General features: G+C 20.9%; 4 protein-coding genes across 4 annotated transcripts; 3 read left to right on the top strand and 1 right to left on the bottom strand. All coding sequences in view use genetic code 6, as the record gives it.

The window, feature by feature from the left end:
- Positions 1 to 157: 157 nt before the first annotated feature.
- Positions 158 to 6,215, top strand: TTHERM_000526799 (hypothetical protein; the record flags this gene model as incomplete). Its single annotated transcript, XM_012801088.1, has 19 exons — positions 158 to 196; positions 254 to 303; positions 783 to 872; positions 1,126 to 1,215; positions 1,475 to 1,564; positions 1,736 to 1,825; positions 2,101 to 2,190; positions 2,466 to 2,552; positions 2,791 to 2,880; positions 3,122 to 3,211; positions 3,530 to 3,619; positions 3,868 to 3,957; positions 4,208 to 4,297; positions 4,552 to 4,641; positions 4,834 to 4,923; positions 5,221 to 5,310; positions 5,529 to 5,618; positions 5,875 to 5,964; positions 6,125 to 6,215. The coding sequence occupies 19 exons, from the start codon at positions 158 to 160 to the stop codon at positions 6,213 to 6,215; spliced, it is 1,617 nt and encodes a 538-aa protein (XP_012656542.1).
- A 1,826-nt stretch (positions 6,216 to 8,041) lies between these two features.
- Positions 8,042 to 8,338, top strand: TTHERM_00526780 (hypothetical protein; the record flags this gene model as incomplete). The annotated part of the gene is made up of 1 exon (XM_001028089.1): positions 8,042 to 8,338. One exon carries the CDS (start codon positions 8,042 to 8,044, stop codon positions 8,336 to 8,338), a length of 297 nt encoding a protein of 98 aa, XP_001028089.1.
- A 748-nt stretch (positions 8,339 to 9,086) lies between these two features.
- On the top strand, positions 9,087 to 14,587 carry TTHERM_00526770 (myosin heavy chain; the record flags this gene model as incomplete). Its single annotated transcript, XM_001028088.3, has 4 exons — positions 9,087 to 10,265; positions 11,068 to 13,413; positions 13,473 to 13,604; positions 14,174 to 14,587. 4 exons carry the CDS (start codon positions 9,087 to 9,089, stop codon positions 14,585 to 14,587), a joined length of 4,071 nt encoding a protein of 1,356 aa, XP_001028088.3.
- A 1,088-nt stretch (positions 14,588 to 15,675) lies between these two features.
- On the bottom strand, positions 15,676 to 17,227 carry TTHERM_00526760 (Serine/Threonine kinase domain protein; the record flags this gene model as incomplete). Its single annotated transcript, XM_001028087.3, has 3 exons — positions 15,676 to 15,701; positions 15,792 to 16,366; positions 16,719 to 17,227. 3 exons carry the CDS (start codon positions 17,225 to 17,227, stop codon positions 15,676 to 15,678), a joined length of 1,110 nt encoding a protein of 369 aa, XP_001028087.1.
- Between the last annotated feature and the right edge of the window lie 1,009 nt (positions 17,228 to 18,236).

Here is an 18,236-nt window from a genome sequence, read left to right as displayed (position 1 = left end):
AATATTAAACTAAATTTTTTGTGATTGTCTTACTAAAAGTAAATTTTTTAATTTATATTTATTTATTAATTATTATAATTTATTTTTTCTATTTATCATTCTGTAATTAATTTAATTTCCATAAATTGCTATTCAACATTTTTGAAAAAAAAAATAAATGATATAATAGATTAAATATTATGACTAATTAGAAGAAGTAATTATTTTTTTTTTTTGTTTATATTCTTTAAATTTATTTTTATTAACAAAAAAGTTTTTAAACTCTTCACTTTAATCTCATTAGGCTATCCATATTACTCTGAGGTATATTTAGTTTATAAATATTATTGTTATTAATATTTTTTTTATATTTAGAATTCAATTTAATTTTTTTTGTAAAAAAAATTCTTATCTTAATTCATTCATTTTTATTGATACAAATATTTTTAGTTATTTTAACTTAATTTTCATTTTGGATTATTCGTTATTCATTTTTCTTTATTTTTTGCTCGCTTTAACTTGATAAAAATAGTTTATTCATTTTTGATTATGATTTTTTTTAATATAAAAAATGATTTTAATATAATAAAACTCTTTTAATTTATTTAAAAATTAGCTTTTTATTTGATTTACTTTTTTTTTTTTGCTCTGCTTTTGTTTTTTTTTTCTTCTATTTTTGTTAATTTAACTCCTTTTTTTTTACTTTCAACTTTTGCTTTTATTATGAATAAATTTATTTCTTTATTTTTTCCTTCTAATTAACTTACTAATTAATTTTATATTTATTGTTTAACAATTAAAAGTTCCAATTAAATTACAGATGAAAATTCATCAGACTTGGTTTCTGCATTAGCAAATTGCACAAATCTCTCAAATTTGATACTAGATCTTCGGTAAAAATAGTTTATTTGCTTTGGATTAAGATAATTTTTAATATAAATTTCTTTTAATTTATTTTATTGATTTTATTTGATTTACTTTTCTTTTTCTTAAAATAAATTTGTTTTTTATGTCTTCAATAATTTAATTCATTTTTTTATTTTCAACTTTTATTTAATTCATTTCTTATCATTTCATATTTTTTCATCACTTTTCCTCCTAACTAATAAAAATTAATAAGATATTTTTTCTTCGAAATTTAAAAAGTTAAAATTAAATTGGTGCAATTAGTGCATTAGGCTTAGGTTCTGCTTTAGCAAATTGCAATAATCTCTCAAATTTGACACTTTATCTTGAGTAAAAAACAGTTTATTAGTTTTAGATTGTTATATTTTTTATAATAAAAATGATTTAAACAAAAAATTTGTTTTTATTTATTTGATTTATTTTTCTCCTTTTTTTTATTGTACTTTTTTTTATCTCTTTGTTAATTATACTTATTTTTTGATTTTCACCTTTTGCTTTTATAAATAGTTAATTTGTTCTTATTATTTCATATGTTTTCTTCATTTTTTCCTTCTAATTAATTGTAAATTTTTTCTTCAATAATAAAAAGTAACAATTAAATTGGTGCAAAAGGTGTATCGAGTTTAGGCTCTGCTTTAGCAAATTGTGTTAATCTCTCAAATTTGGCACTTCATCTTTAGTAAAACCAGTTTTTTGTTTTGGATTTTTTTAATCTCTATCTATGCTAATTTAACTCATTTTTTTAATTTCAACTTTTTATTTTATTATTAATTAATTCATTAATTGTTATTTCATATTTTCCTTTTAACTATTTAATTAATTATATATTTTTTCTTCAATATTTAAAAAGATAGAATTAAATTGGGAATGATGGCGCATCAGGCTTAGTTTCTGCTTTAGCAAATTGCAATAAGCTCTCAAATTTGACACTTAATCTTGGGTAAAAATAGTTTATTTGTTTTGGATTATGATATTTTTATTATAAAAATAATTTTAAAACAAAAAAATTCTATTAATTTTTTTGATAGATTTTTATTTGATTTATTTTTCATTTTTTTAAGAGTGTTTTTGCTTTTTTTCTGTTTAATTAAATTTAATTCATTTTTTATTTTCAACTTTTGCTTTTTTTATTAATTAATTCATTACTTAATATCATATTTTTTCTTCATTTTTTCCTTCTAACTAACTATTCATTTTTTCTTAAATATTTAAAAGTAGCAATTAAATAGGTGCTATTGGTGTATAAGTCTTAAGCTCTGCTTTAGCAAATTGCACTAATCTCTCAAATTTGACACTTTATCTTGAGTAAACATATTTTATTTGTTTAGGATTGTGATATTCTTAATTATAAAAATGAATTAAAAACAAAATAACAAATTTAATTTATTTGCTAGCTATTTATTTGATTTATTTTTTTGGACTTGTGTGTGTTTTTTTTTTCTTTCTTTTTTAATTTAACTCATTTTTTAATTTTCAACTTTTTATTTTATTAATTTCTTATTATTTCATATCTTTTCTTCATTTTTTCCTTCTAACTAATTAATTAATTAATTAATTATTTTTTCTTCAATATTTAAAAGTAACAATGAAATTGGAGCAAGTGCATCAGGCTTAGGTTCTGCTTTATCAAATTGCACTAATCTCTCAAATTTGACACTTTATCTTGAGTAAATTGTGATATTAATTTTTAATATTATAAATGAATATAATTCTTATAATTTATTTGATTTCATTTTCTTATTTTTGTTGCGTTTGTGCTTTTTTTTTATGTTTGTTTATTTAACTCATTTTTTATTTTCAAATTTTGTTTTTATTATTAATTAGTTCATTTCTTATTTTATATTTTTTCTCATTTTTTATTCTAACAAACTCATTAATTTTTTTTTTTCTTCAATATTTAAAAAGGAAGAATTAAATTGATGCAATTGGTGCATCAGGCTTGGGTTTTGGTTTAGAAAACTGCACTAATCTCTCAAATTTAACACTTTATCTTGGGTAAAAACAGTTTATTTGTTTTGGATTGTGATATTTTATCAGATAAAAATGAATTTAAACTAATATAACTCTTATAATCTATTTGATAGCTTTTTATTTGATGTGTTTTATTGTGCTCATTTTTTTTCTTGTATATTTGTTAATTTAACTCATTTTTTTATTTTCAAATTTTTGCTTTATTCACTTTTTCCATCTAACTAACTATCTAAATTTTTTAATTTTTTCTTCAATATTAAAAAAGCAACAATCAAATTGATGCGAATGGTGCATCAGGTTTAGGATCTGCTTTAGCGAATTGCACAAATCTCTCAAATATGGCACTTTATCTTGGGTAAAAATAGGTTATTTGTTTTGGATTGTGATACTTTTAAAATAAAAATAAATTTAAAACAATAAAATTCTTTTAAAACGTTTATTAGTTATTCTTTGATTTATTATTATTTTTTTACTTGTTTTTTTTCTCTCTCTCTCTTTGTTAATTTATCCTATTTTTTTTAATTTTTACTTTGATTTTTATTATTAATTCATTCACATTAAATTCATTTTTTTCTTCATTTTCCCACTTTAATTTATTATTAATTAAATATTTTTTCTTCTATATTTAAAAATTTATTATTAATTAAATATTTTTTCTTCTATATTTAAAAAGTAAAAATTAAATTGGTGCAATTGGTGCATCAGGTTTAGGTTTTGCTTTAGCAAGATGCACTAACCTCTCAAATTTGACACTTGTTCTATAGTAAAAACAATTTATTTGTTTTGGATTGTGATACTTAAACGGTTTTAATTTATTTGATTGATAGCTTTTTATTTGATTTATTTTTCTTTTTCTTTTTTATTGTATATTTTTTTTTAATTTCTTAATATTATTCATAGTTTTATTTTCAACTTTTAATTGCTATTAATTAATTAATTTCTAATTATTTCATATTTTTTCTACATTTTTTCCTTATAAATATCTAATTAATTGCTTCAATATTTAAAAAGTAATAATTTAATCGGCGACTAAGGAGCATCAGACTTATGTTCTTCATTTGCAAAATGCATTCATCTCTCAAATTTGACACTTATTCTTGTGTAAAAACAGTTTATTTGTTTTGGACTATGATATTTTTTAATAAAAAATGAATTTAAAACAATATAACTCTTTTAATTTCTTTGCTACTTTTTATTTGATTTATTTTTTATTTTATTGCAATTTTTTTTATTTGTTAATTTAATTTATTTTTTTATTTTCAACTTTTGCTTTTATTATTAATTCATTTCTTAATATTTTTTCCATCTAATTTACTAAATAATTATATATTTTTTGTTCAATATTTAAAAGCAAAAATTAAATTGGTGCAGTTGGTGCATCAGGTTTAGGCTCTGCTTTAGCAAATTGCACTAATCTCTCGAATTTGACACTTGTTCTTTAGTAAAAACAATTTATTTTTTTTGGATTGTGATACTTAAACTCTTTTAATTTATTTATTAGCTTTTTATTCTATTTATTTATTTTTCCTTTTATTCTGCTTTTTTTTTCTAAATATTTGTTAATTTAGCTCATTTTTGAATTTTCAACTGCTGATTTTGTAAAATTTTAATTCAAATCTTATTATTTCATATATTTTCTTCATTTTTAAATTTGATTAACGAATTAATAGTATTTTTTCTTCAATATTTAAAAAGTAGCAATAAAATTGGTGACAAAGGTGCATTAGGATTAGGTTCTGCTTTAGCAAATTGCACTAATCTCTCAAATTTAGCACTTAATATTGGGTAAAAAAGTTTATTTTTTTTGGATTGTGTTTTTTTTATTTTTGTTAATTTAACTCTATATCAAATTTTAAAATTTTTCTTTTATTATTAATTAATTCATTCCTTATCGTCATTTCATATATTTTCTTAATTTTTCCTTCTAACTAACTAATTAACTAGCTAATTAATATTTTTTCTTGAATATCTAAAAAGTAGCAATAAAATAGGTGATGCAGGTTCTTTAGGATTAGGTTCTGCTTTAGTAAATTGCACTAATCTCTCAAATTTGACATTAGATTTTACGTAAAAACAGTTTATTTGTTTTTGATTGTGATATTTTTAAATATAAAAATGAATTTAAAACAATAAACTTCTTTTAATATATTTGATCTCTTTTTATTTAATTTCTTTTTCTTTTTCTTTTTTATTGTGTTTGTGTTTTTTTCTTCTCCTTTGTTTGTTAATTTAACTCATTTTTTAATTATAAACTTTTGATTTTATTATTAATTAATTCATTTCTTACTATTTCATATTTTTTGTTAGTTTTTTCCTTCTAACTAACGAATTAATAATTTTTTATTTTTTTTAATATTTAAAAAGATAGAATTAAATTGGCGCAATTGGTGCATCAGGCTTAGCTTCTGCTTTAGCAAATTGCACTAATCTCTCTAATTTGGCACTTGCTTTTAAGTAAAAAAATCTTATTTGTTTTGGATTGTGATATTTTATTATACAATTAAATTAAAACAATATAACTCTTTAAATTTTTAGCTTTTTTTATTTTGTTTGTGAATTTTTTTTTTGCTATCTTTATTAATTTAACTCATTTATTAACTATCAAATTTTGCTAATTATTAATTAATTAATATTTCTTATTATTTCATATTTTTTCTTCAACATTTAAAAAGTAGCAATAAAATTGGTGATGAAGGTTCATAAGGTTTAGGTTCTGCTTTATAAAATTGCACTAATATCTCAAATTTGACTCTTCATCTTGTGTAATGACAGTTTATTTGTTTTGGATTATGATGTTTTTTATATTAAAAATGATATAAAACAAGAAAATTCTTTTTATTAATTTGACAGCTTTTTAATTTATTTATTTTCTTTTTTTTATTTTTCTTGCATTTTTTTTGTATTTTTTTTAACTTTTAACATTTATTATTAATTAATTAGTTTCATATTTTTTCATATTTTTCTTTATTTTTTCCCCTTAACAAATTGAATAATTATTTTTTTTTAATATTTAAAAAGTAACAATTAAATTGGTTCAGTTGGAGCATTAGACATAGGTTCTGCTTTAGCAAATTGCACTAATCTCTAAAAATTGACACTACATTTATTGTAAATACAGTTATTTTGCATTCGATTATGATACTTTTTAATATAAAAATTAAGTTAAAACAATTTAATTTTTTTAATTTATTTCTTAGCTAATTTGCTAATGTTTTTTATTTATTCTAATTAATTTTTTAGAGTAATTTAAGCTAATTTATAATAAAAGTTAAAACTAAATCGATGAATCATAATAATTGAAAGTAGAAAGCACCTGCCTTAAATCAAAAAGATTAGTTGCCTTAACAATATTTTTCTGATAATGAGAAAAAATGATGAAAAAACATGAATAAATATAAAAATATTTAAAGATTAAAATATAATAAGTTTATTTTTTAATATTTTGTAATAGGATAATTTAACCTTACTAACTAACTAAAAATAGAGAGATAGATTTATTTTTATTTTTATATTTATGAGTATAATATTTTGGTAAGTAAAGAAATAGAATATAAATCTTAAAAAAAATATTTTAATTAAATTTACTTCAATAAATTAATTCCTCTAAAATTAATTTGTTCTTATATATCCTCATTTAATTAGACTCTCTCTTAACTTAAGAAATTTTTTACCTTAATCAAATTAAAAAAAAAATTTAAGAAAAAAATGCCTTAATTAAAATATGCCTTAATTAATGAGCATTTACAGTATATTAAATACTATTATATAAATTTATTTAATATTATATTAATTTCTATTAGAAAGATAACAAATAGTTATAGGTGTAACCTATCACTATTTATCTCTCTATAACAAAAAAAAAATCTGCAATTAGCAATACTATCATCTTCTTAATATTTTCTCTTATTAGTCAGAGAAGTGTGATGTATAATGTTCAGATGATTCCACCTATCTCTTCAAAGTTTTATTGTCACTTATTTTCATATTAGAACCATTCTTTTGAGTATTTTACTATCAATCTTCTTGTAGTTCTAATAAATTATTTAGATAAATTTATGCTTTAATTAAATATTTTTAAGTAGTAAAAAGTTATTAGATGTTTATTCTTTAAAATTTGAGAAATGACAAAATCATCAAATATTAAAAAGTAAGTCACAAATATATTTAATAATGTTTTATTGTAATTTTAAATAATTATATTAATATATTAGGTATTTTACTAAAAAAAATAACTTTAATTATTTTATAGTTAAATATTTATTTCAATAAGTATTTAACCTATTAGGAATATTGCAAGGTTTTGTATTTAAAAAAAATGAAATTTTACTATAAAAAATTGATTTTGATTCATAAAAATGATATATTTCAAACAAATTCTATGGCATAAACCAAGTTTTTTCAAATTAGTTTTGTTTTACTTTATCAAAAAAAATTTAGTTTTGAATTATTCTTAAGTTTTTTCTTCTTGCAGCTTTTATATTTATTACATTATTAACTATTAAAAAATGTAATTTAAAATTTCCCTATTTAAACTTGCCGTTTACACATCAAAGCAAATATTTTTTTACAATAATTTATAAAAAAATATAAAAGAATTTAGTAAAAAATATTCATTTTATCAACTAATACTGAAAACAAAATAGTATCTGACATAAAATCTGTAATTTATTTTATTAAGAAATAAAATATCTAATTTTATATTTAATAGAGTAATTAATAATAGTAAATATTTCTCTTATTAAGATAAATATGGTATTAAAAGTTAAATACAATAAAAAAAATACTTTAACTTATTTCCGAATTACAATTTATTACATGAATTCCATTTATAAATCATGTGCTAAACGATAGAAAATAATTAGAGACTTTAAAGTATCTCTCTCTATATATATTTATTTTTAGTTATATTCTTTCACATGAAATTAATTAATTGAAGATTTTTTCATTTATTGATTTTTATTCTAAATTTGGTAGACTAATTAATTTTAATCAGAAAAAATTGTTTGGATACTACAAATTTTATGTTATAGATAATTTCTTTTATTTGATAAAGGTCTATGATACTAATACAAGGTATTTAAAAATTCAGAATCTCAAAATAGTAAATATTTAATTTTAATAATAATTAATAAATAAATAAAAATACTAAAATAAATAATAAAAAAGTAGTTCTTAAAAAAATAAAATGTTATTAGAATTCAATTTAGATTTTCCCTCAAGCAATTACTCAGTTGCCTATCACTCCAGCTATTATAATTAAAATACTAATTAATTAATTGCTATTTGGAAAGTAAGCAAGAAAGGTGATATTGGTTTATGTGTTATCTCTAGTGGCTAGGCATAAAAAGAAATTAACTTAGCAGGAAGTCCTTAAGTTAGAAACTGTGTTATTGGAAGAGATTGGAATTGGGGTGAAGACTATGAATCGATTTAAGAATAATAAATACCTCAAATTACAAATGGTTTTACTAGAGTTAATTGATAAAAAATGTATATGACAACCTCTAATAAAGTCAGATAAATAAAATTATTATCTTAATACTAACAATAAATATCTTCTTGAAATTATAAAAAGTTTGATTTAGATAAATAATAATATAATGCAGATAAATTATTATTTAAAGCCTTATCTAATTCTAAATAAATTAATAAATTAATGTTAGTTTTTTTATGATCCTTGTATTAAAGAATGTTTATAATTCATAAAATAAATGTATGCTTTTTGTTTATTTTTTGAATTTTTTTAAAAAAATATAGTGTTCGATTTGTTGAATAAATTTAAAAAATACTTCTTATTAAATTTCCATAAGACTTTATCAATCTATTTTAAAAAGTTGATTTTTGATATTATTTTGGATTGAATAGTTAATTTCCTTATCAGGATTAAGATACTATTACATCACTATAAATTATTTGTTTTGCATTCATTATCATAGGTGTAAGATAATCAAATATTTTAAGCTATGAAAAGTTAAAAATGCAATAATTTTCCATACAAAAAGTTGATGATAATCGAAAATTTTATATTGAAAAAATTCAAAAATATTTGATTGATTAGGATTTAATATTTAGTTGATTGTTCATAAATATACAAAAATTTTTGTTAAACTTTTATAAGGTTATCAATTTAATTTTTTAATCATACAAAAACATTCATATTAGGAATATTTGCTTCTTAAATTTATTAAAGGGCTGAAGATAAAAATTAAGTATATATTAGAATAGGAAAGATGCTCAATAAAAAAAAGTATTGGTTATAGGACGAACAGGAGGTATTTAGTATAGGAGAAGTTGAAAGTGTAAATGGAGATACATATACTATTAGGAGCAAGCAGAATTAATCTACTTAACAGATCAATTAGAAAGATTTAATGGAAATAGATGAATAAAGCTTGCAAGGTATAGAAGATTTATTGAATTTGCAAGAGTTAAATGAGGGAAATTTTCTTAAAAATTTGAATGAAAGATATAATAGAAATGAAATTTATACATGCATAGGCGAAAGCATCATTATTTCAATTAATCCATTTAAAAAGTTGAACATTTATGATATTCCCAAATTTAAGTAAACTATAAACGAAACCAAGGCGCATCTATACAAAATAACTGAAAATACATTAAAAAATCTTGAGAGCTTTGGCTGTTCTCAATCCATAATTATTTCTGGTGAGAGTGGTTCAGGAAAGACGGAATCCACAAAAATCATATTAAATTATCTCTCTGAGTTTGATAAAAGCAAAGAATCAAATTAATTAAATGACTAATTAGCAGGCAGCGAATAAAAAAAGAAAAGTATTCAAGAATAAATAGTTGATAATAATTATATTTTGGAAGCTTTTGGAAATGCCAAAACAGTAAGAAATGACAATAGTAGTCGCTTTGGTAAATTCATTAAAGTTTATATTGGAGATGACATGAGAATAAAGAGTGCAAATATTGTAAATTACTTACTTGAGAAATCTCGTGTAACTAAAATAGCAGCATAAGAAAGAAATTATCATATCTTTTATCAGATGTTGTAAGGAGGTTCGGCTGATTTCAAAAAAAAATACTATTTAAAAAGTATAGATAATTATGTTTATCTCAGTTAAGGAGATACATTTTCTAATTTGAATGATGATCAAAACTTTTAAAATGTTTTAAAATGTCTTGACATAATGAAATTTACTTCCGATTAGATTTAAAGCTTATTCTCTATAGTTTCTGCAATACTTCAGCTAGGTAATATCAATATTTTTAGTATAAATGACCATTAATCCTCTATTGGCGAGCACGATGAGTATCTTTAATATGCAGCTACCCTATTATAACTTCAATCAAAGGAAGAATTAAAAAAGGTTATATGTAATCCTATAATATTTGATCCAAGCTCTAAGACTAACATCGAAATAAATCAATCAGTTTAACAAGTAGATAGATAAATTTGATATTTCATTTAAATTAATTTTAAATTTCTATAAAATAATTTTAACTAAATTTGAGATATTCTAAAAATAGAATTATTATTTCTTTAGCATATTAAAATGGAGTTAGTGATTTTGATAAAAAAAATCAGATCATAAAGCTTTGTTTTCATTGGTTAATAAATCAACCAAAATTAAATTAATAAGAATTATCAAATAGCTTTCGTTTATTAATAAAATAAATCAGATAATTCCATTAGCTTTAGTTAATCAATTAATAAATTAAATATTCATAAGCTTAAATTGATTAATAAATCAATAAAAAAGTAAATTGATACAAATTTAGTGTCAATTAGCTTTTGTTTTTAACAAATTAATAATTCATCAGATACATACTTAGCTTTTGAGCAATCAACAAATTATATATTTCATTAGCTTTAGATGATTAATAAATAAATAAAAAAATAAATTAATAAAAAGTTCCATTAGATTTCGTATTTAACGAATAAATAATACATTAAATAGATACATCCGTTAGCTTTTAGCTTCTAATAAAAATAGCTTTAATAGATTGATGAATCAAATCATTAATATATTTTTTATGATTTTAATTTTGAAACAAACCATCAATTTTTTATCTATTATTAATAATAATGAGTTTTTTTATTGGAAATTTTTTTTATTTATAATTAATTTAGACTTAAAAATCAAAAATAATTTCATAAAATAATTTGAAAAACAAACAATTTGATTTAAATTAAAAACTTGTAATTTAAAGTAAGATATTAAATATTTTATTATTAATTAGGCATAGCAAAATGTGGATAGCTTATGTAAGCTGCTTTATGGGAATATGTTTGATTGGATAGTTGAATAAATAAATAAAACACTCAATGACAATAGAGAAGTAGTTTATGAATAGACCAAGTAGAGAATCAGCTTGACCTCTAAAAATTAAAACTTAAAAAAAATTGAGAGTTCTTATCCATTTTATAAGGAAAATAATGTAGGGATTTTAGATATTTTTGGATTTGAAATTTTTGAAGAAAACTCATTTGAGTAGCTGTGTATTAATTTTGCTAATGAGAAACTTTAATTCTAATTTAATGAAAATATGTTCAAGTCCGAATAAAAAGAATACGAAGAAGAAGGAATTCCTTGGGTTAAAATTGACTTTGTAGATAATAAAAACACAATTGATTTATTTGAATTAAAGACGGGCTGCATATTCAATTATTTAGATGATGAATGCAAAAGAAATGATGGAAATGATCAAAGATTTATGAATTAAGTTAGAAATAATCTCTCGAAACAACCGGCTTTGGTTTTAAGCAATTCTAAAAATCCTAGAAATGCTCAGCTTTTTTCTATAAAACACTTTGCTGGATAAGTTGAGTACGATTCTGTTGGATTCGTTGATAAAAATAGAGATTCTGCTAATTAGAATATTATAAATTTATTATCAACATCATCAAATATTATTTTATAATCTAAGTTTCCAAAAAAAGTATCAGAAACTGATAATAATATGAATGCAAATCCTAGCAACTAAAATAATTTTGGGTCTGTATAAAATGCTATTAAAAATTTTGGTATTGTTAAAAATGACACCGTTTAATAAAATAGTGCTGCTCCTGCAGTAAAAAAGACAACACTTTCAAACCAATTTAGGGTTTAACTAACAACATTGATTAGTGAACTTAGCAGTAGTACAAACTTTTATGTAAGATGCATCAAACCCAACACTGAAAAGGTAGCAAGTTTTTTTAATCACTAGGAAGTTCATAGGTAGATTAAATGTGCAGGTCTTTTAGAAGCTATCAAAATTAGAAAATGTGGGTTCTCGCTACGTTTTAAACATAGAGATTATCTTTTGAGATATAGCACCTTACTTAGTCACTAAGTAATTTCTAAATCTCCCTAAGATAAATGTCAAAAAATTATTGATTTGGTTTTAAATAATCAAGGATTAAAATAATAAAAATAAAAGTAGAAAAGTGAAGATTTGCTCTATGCAATAGGAAAGACAAAAATCTTTTTAAAAGAAATTATGAGAGATTTATTAGAAAATTAATTGAAAATATTGCATGGAGAGAAAGCTGTGATAATATAAAAAAATTACAAAGCATATTAGCAACAATAAAGATATAAATACACAAAGGTATGTGTGATAAAAATACAAAGATCTTTTAGATACAGGCTGTTTAGGTTAGAGATGCAAGAAAGGATTAGATAAAAAGAAATTAGGAGACTACAACTAGAGCAATAGAAAAGAGAAGAAGAGGAAAGACTTAGAAGATTAGCTGAAGAAGAAGAAATTAGACAGAGAGAGCTTGAGCTAATAAGATAGAGATAGTATGAAGAAGAATAAGAAAGAATTTAAAGATTGCAAAATTAAAATAATACCAATCATAATCATAATAATAATCAAGGCTTGAGTTAATATTTGCAGCAAAATAGTGATCATCTAAATTCAACTGAATATTTAAATGTATCACCTTAGAACAGAGCTAATTACTACAATGATGCTAATTCTCTTATAGCTTAGATAGAAGATTAAATTAAAAAATAAAATCCAAGCAGTATGTTTGATGAAGATGATGACCAAGAAGAATACGATGAAGTAAATGGAAACAATTAAGACTTTAAAGAAAAACATATTAAAAACCAACATGCCAATAAGCACAGTAGCGGCTCTCCTGCTTTCAAACATGAATTGAATCTTTCTACCTCAAAAAGCAATAATTCTGGAGCTAATAATATCACAAATATTAACGATGTTAGTGAGATTATATAGAACAACTTAATTTCAAGTCAAAAAGAAAATGAAATAATGGAAATTTTGAAGTAAAAAAGTAAACTATTTTGCCAACCAGATTTAATGAGCTTTTCACTTTATTAGTTTTTGTGTACTTCCCAAACTCTTAATGATTTTCTTCAAATGACATAGATTTAAATTATAGAATAATTAAAGCAAATTATATCTTTAGAGTAATAAATAGCAGCTTAAAATAAGCTACTCTAAGAAAAAGATTAAATAGAAAATTCGTTAGAGAGAAAGCTAGATTCAAATATTTTAAATAATGCCATTGAAGTAGAGATGCTAAAGCAAGAAATAGCTTAGCTTTAAAATCTTAATTTTAGCCTAGAATAAGTAAAATTATAAATATTTATATAACTAGCTAATAATAATATTTTCTTTACTTTTTAAAGGAGAACATAAAATTAGGAGAAAAAATAAAAAGCAGTAATGATTAAATGAATGGATTAAAGTTAAGTAGAGAAGAAGAATAAGCATTGATTTTCTCCAAAAATACATAGCAAAAATACGAAGACTTAGAAAGGGTAAATAAGATATTTTTAAAATTAAAAAGATAAAAAGTTAATTTAACTATCATGAAGAATATAATAAAAGTACTTTTTAAGATTAATTATAAAAGCAAATTCTTTTGAAGACTTAATTAAACAAAATAAATAAACAAACATGAATTTAAATAGTTAATTTCTATAAAAATTATTTTGAAAATTAGAATTATTCTTAATTGGAAATATTTTAAAGTTATTATTTAAAGTATTGAATGAATTTTATTATTATTTCAAGCACATTTTTTCTTTAATTAGTTCTAAACAAATGATTTTTAACCTAAAATTTATGCTAAATTATCATTCAAATTTAATTTGATATCATGAAAAAATGAAATTTTGATTGAACTAAATTTTAATTTATTGAATTTCTAAAGCTAAAAGTTAATAATAAATTTTTATTGATTAAAATTAATTTTCAATTTAAAAAGTAAAATTTTAACTTTCTTAGATTTTTTTAATTGAAAGATATTTTATTTTAGAATCAATTTTCCATTTCAAATTATTAGAATGCTATAATAAATAAATATTTAATTAATTAACCATAAAAGGAAAATTTATTCTTGAAAAAATAAGTTGACAACCTAAATGAATAACTAAAGTAGTAAGAGATTTAATTAAAAGCCATTTAAAAAATGAATGAGTAGTAAAGAGCAGAGATTTCTAAACGGGATTAGGTAAAAATGTAATTAGAAACCTCACAAAATAATGAAAGGGTGGAGTTTTAAAGGCTAAGCAAGTAATATAAAAAATTAGTTTAGAAAGATAAATATAACGAAATGGTAATAGAATCTGTTTTCTAGTTACTCAAAGATAAAAATGAAGAACTGGATCTTATAAAAAACTCTGTAAAGCTACAAAATTTATAAACAGATTAGTCTCTTTTGAATAATATAATTTAAAAATAAGAGGATTCTCTAGCAAAACTAAAATAGATATACAAGGGAGATAAGCAAATAGATTGAGGAATTTATTACTTTGAAGTCAATTTTACACAATTGTTTTTCATAAATCTAAGAAAAATTAAATAATAATTTTATTATCAAAGCATTCTGTTTAATAAATTTTAATTAAAATTAAATAAAAAAGATTAAATAATAAAATCTCTAAAAAATATAAAATTATATATAAAAAAACTCTTTATTTATCATCTTAATTATTTAACTTTTATTAATTTTTATATTGTTTCTATTAATAAATTTATAACACATTCAACTTCACTTTCAAATATTTTAATTTAAAATAAATTATTTTATATGATTTTAATTTCAATTCAAATAAAAATTGCATAAATTAATCTATTAATTTATATTTCTAAAAAATAAAAATTTATTAAAATAAAATAAAGAAATAATGAAATAATAAGCAGCTATTTAATCATCAAAGTTCCATATATTTTCTTTTAATTAAATCATCTTTTATTTTATGCACAAAAAAGTATGATTTAAAAGTAATTTTTCTAAATTGAAAATTTCACATTAATATACAACAAATAATTATAATAATTATGTGATTTATAAAAAAGTAGTATTTTGACTCAAAAAAAAAACTTTTTTAAACTTAAATAATAAAATCTTATGTATGTATGTATTTGACAATTTAAAATGTAATTTAGAGCATAAAATTGCTTAGAAAAATACTAAAGCAAAATTTAAAAATTTTTATTTTTAACATAAAAATATTAATTAATTTTTTTACAGTTAAAAGGGTAATTACATTTTGATAGATATATTTTAATGATGCATACAAAGATAGAAGATGTAAAAATTATTTATTTATTTACTACATGTAAATACCGATGAATTAATATAAAATGAAAAGTTTTTTTAATTTTATTTTATTTTAAATGAGACTTTGTGGTTGTTTATTTGTTTATGTATACTAACCAATTAGGAGATTAGTGGTTAAAAATTTATTTATTTGTTACATTTCATTATGGGATAATTAGTTGATGTTCTTTTTGGTTAATAGTTTATTTATTTCTAGAGCTTTCATTTAGATTTTTACATCTTGATATTTACTTAAAATTTTAAAGTGCTTTTATTTATTTATTTCACAAGGGTTTTTAGTAAGAGAAACCTTTTTTAAATCAAAATAATATTAAAAATGAAAGCATATAAAAGTTAAATAAATAATATTGCGCTTATAAGCAAATAAATAAATAAATACCATGATAGTTGATGTTAGAAGGTTCTGTTAATGTTCCTCCGTTTTGTAATGATGATATATCCATTTGTGTAAACTCAGGGTCTATATTTGAAGTATCTTCTTCATTTTTAACTTTAGGAATGAAAGGAGCTTTAACTTCCTTTCTGATAATTGCTTACCAATTTACATCCATAAAGAAAGGATGTTGCTTAACTTCTTAAGCTCCTAAGTGGCCTAAACGCTAATTAGGATCTTTTTCAAGTAATTTGGTAATAATATCTTTGCATTATTAAGAAATAACAATTTCTTTTGGTAATTCAGGGTATGGATTATTCTTAATTAGCTCGAATAAACTCTTTCTGTCCTCAGTGTAGAATGGAGGGAATCCTGTTAAGAATTCATACATTAAACATCCTAAAGTCCACCAATCTACAGGCTTTCCGTGTCCAACCTTTGCTAATACTTCAGGAGCTAAATATTCGGGAGTGCCACATATTGACTGGTTTTTTTAATCCTTAATATTTCTCTTAGACAAACCAAAATCTGTAATTTTCAGGTATCCTTGTCTATCAATGAGAACATTTTCTGGCTTTAAACTTTTTTAATAAAAATAAATAAGTAAATTTATAAATGAAAATAAATAAATTTTAATGTAAGTACTGGTTGAATAAAAATAATAATTTGCAGATGTTAAATTTACTTTATCAAATTTATACTGCATTTTTTTTTGTATGTATAAAATAATCTCAAGAAATCTCGAACTACTCAAAATAAGTAATGAAATGATGAGTGAAACAAAAAATCTATTGATTTCACATTCTTTGGATGTTTTATAATAGCTCAAATGATATTTATTCATGTTAGATTTTTCAATATTTGAGCATTTAATTCATTGTTTTAGTGCAATATTAAAAGAAAGATTAATTAATAAATAAATAAATAAATTACTCTCTATAAATAATATCCTTTTAGTGCAAGTACTCTAGAGCAAGGACAATTTGAGTACAGTAGAATTTTGTGTCTTGTTCACTAAATCTTCTTTTTCTGCAAAGTAAGTTGAAGAGTTCACCACCTTAACAATAGTCAAGAACAAAAAAGAGTTTTCTTTCATTCTAGAATGAGTAATGCAACTTAATAATGAATGGATGGTCTGCATCGACCAAAATATTTCTTTCTGTTTTAATATGTTCTACTTGCTTCTTTTACTCGATGTAAGATTTCTTTAATATCTTAATAGCATAAACCTTTCCGTCTTCTTTCTTCTTCACAAGGACAACTTTAGCATAAGATCCTTTGCCTATAACCTTAACTAAATTGAAGTCTTCAATTGAGATTTTTTAGTTGTATTTAGGAGGATTTTGAATCATTTATTTAACAATTTCAGGGGTGTTGTCTTCCAAATACATATCTCTTTCATCGTAGTGATATTATTCATACTATTACTAATGATTCATCATTTAATTTCAGTAAAATCCTATTTATTTTAAGTTATTTATGTGAAATAATTTCCTATTTATTTATTAATTATTCTTTTTATATATATTATTATTTGTTTTATGTTTTGATTAAAATTTTTTATCAAATTTTTTTAGATGCCAAATTTTTATGATTCTGTTTAAACCCACAAATTTTTATTAATAATACTCATAAAGATAGTAATTCTTTACAAAATGCAGCAAACAGTTCGATATTACTATTTTAGGGAAGACAATTAATTAATCATGCGTGACTCATTTTTTAGATAAATTTAATTTATTCGCATATACTTTGACTATCCATAAATAAGCAATGTATTTTTTACTAATTTTAATTAGCGTATCTCATAATTATTTAATCTAATAAGATTTAAGTATTTAGTATTAATTTGATCAGATAAATAGAGTTTATACATCTATCCACACATGCAAATGTACTTTCTAGAAACCTAAACAATTCCAAATAGAAAAATGTTATTTAGGTCTTGGATTTCTGCTTTCCTAATTACCACAATTTCTAATTTATTTTTTATATAAATTTATAAGAAAAACTAGACGATAATCTGGTAATATTACCTATTCTATTCTATCATATTTTTTGGTTTTATTTTACCTGTTACATTTTTGAGTGAAATAATATAAATTTTTACTTAAAATGTTCACATTTTAATATAAAATCAAGCAAACTATAAATGGATTTCAACTAAAAATACTATTTGATTAGCTAGAGATGTAATAAGCTAAACTAAATTTCTTAAAGTTGTTTTGATGAAAATTCTATTAATTTTTTTGATTAGAGTTATTTATTAGGCTGGCTATAATTAAAAATTAAATTTGGACTTTTTATATTTTAAAAAAAATTAAACTCAGATATAATTTTATATCTTTTGCTTTTAGAAGTCAAATTCAATTTAAATTTGTAAGAAAGAAGTTCTATATTTTCTTCATGAAATTAAATCTATTCGAACATGCTTATGGTATCTATGGTTTA

The sequence above is a fragment of the Tetrahymena thermophila genome, assembly GCF_000189635.1.
Source record: "Tetrahymena thermophila SB210 genomic scaffold scf_8253811, whole genome shotgun sequence".
In the NCBI taxonomy this organism is placed as follows: Eukaryota; Ciliophora; class Oligohymenophorea; order Hymenostomatida; family Tetrahymenidae; genus Tetrahymena; species Tetrahymena thermophila.
The sequence above is the reverse complement of the archived record's forward strand: the minus strand, read 5'-3'. Positions and strand labels throughout refer to the sequence as shown.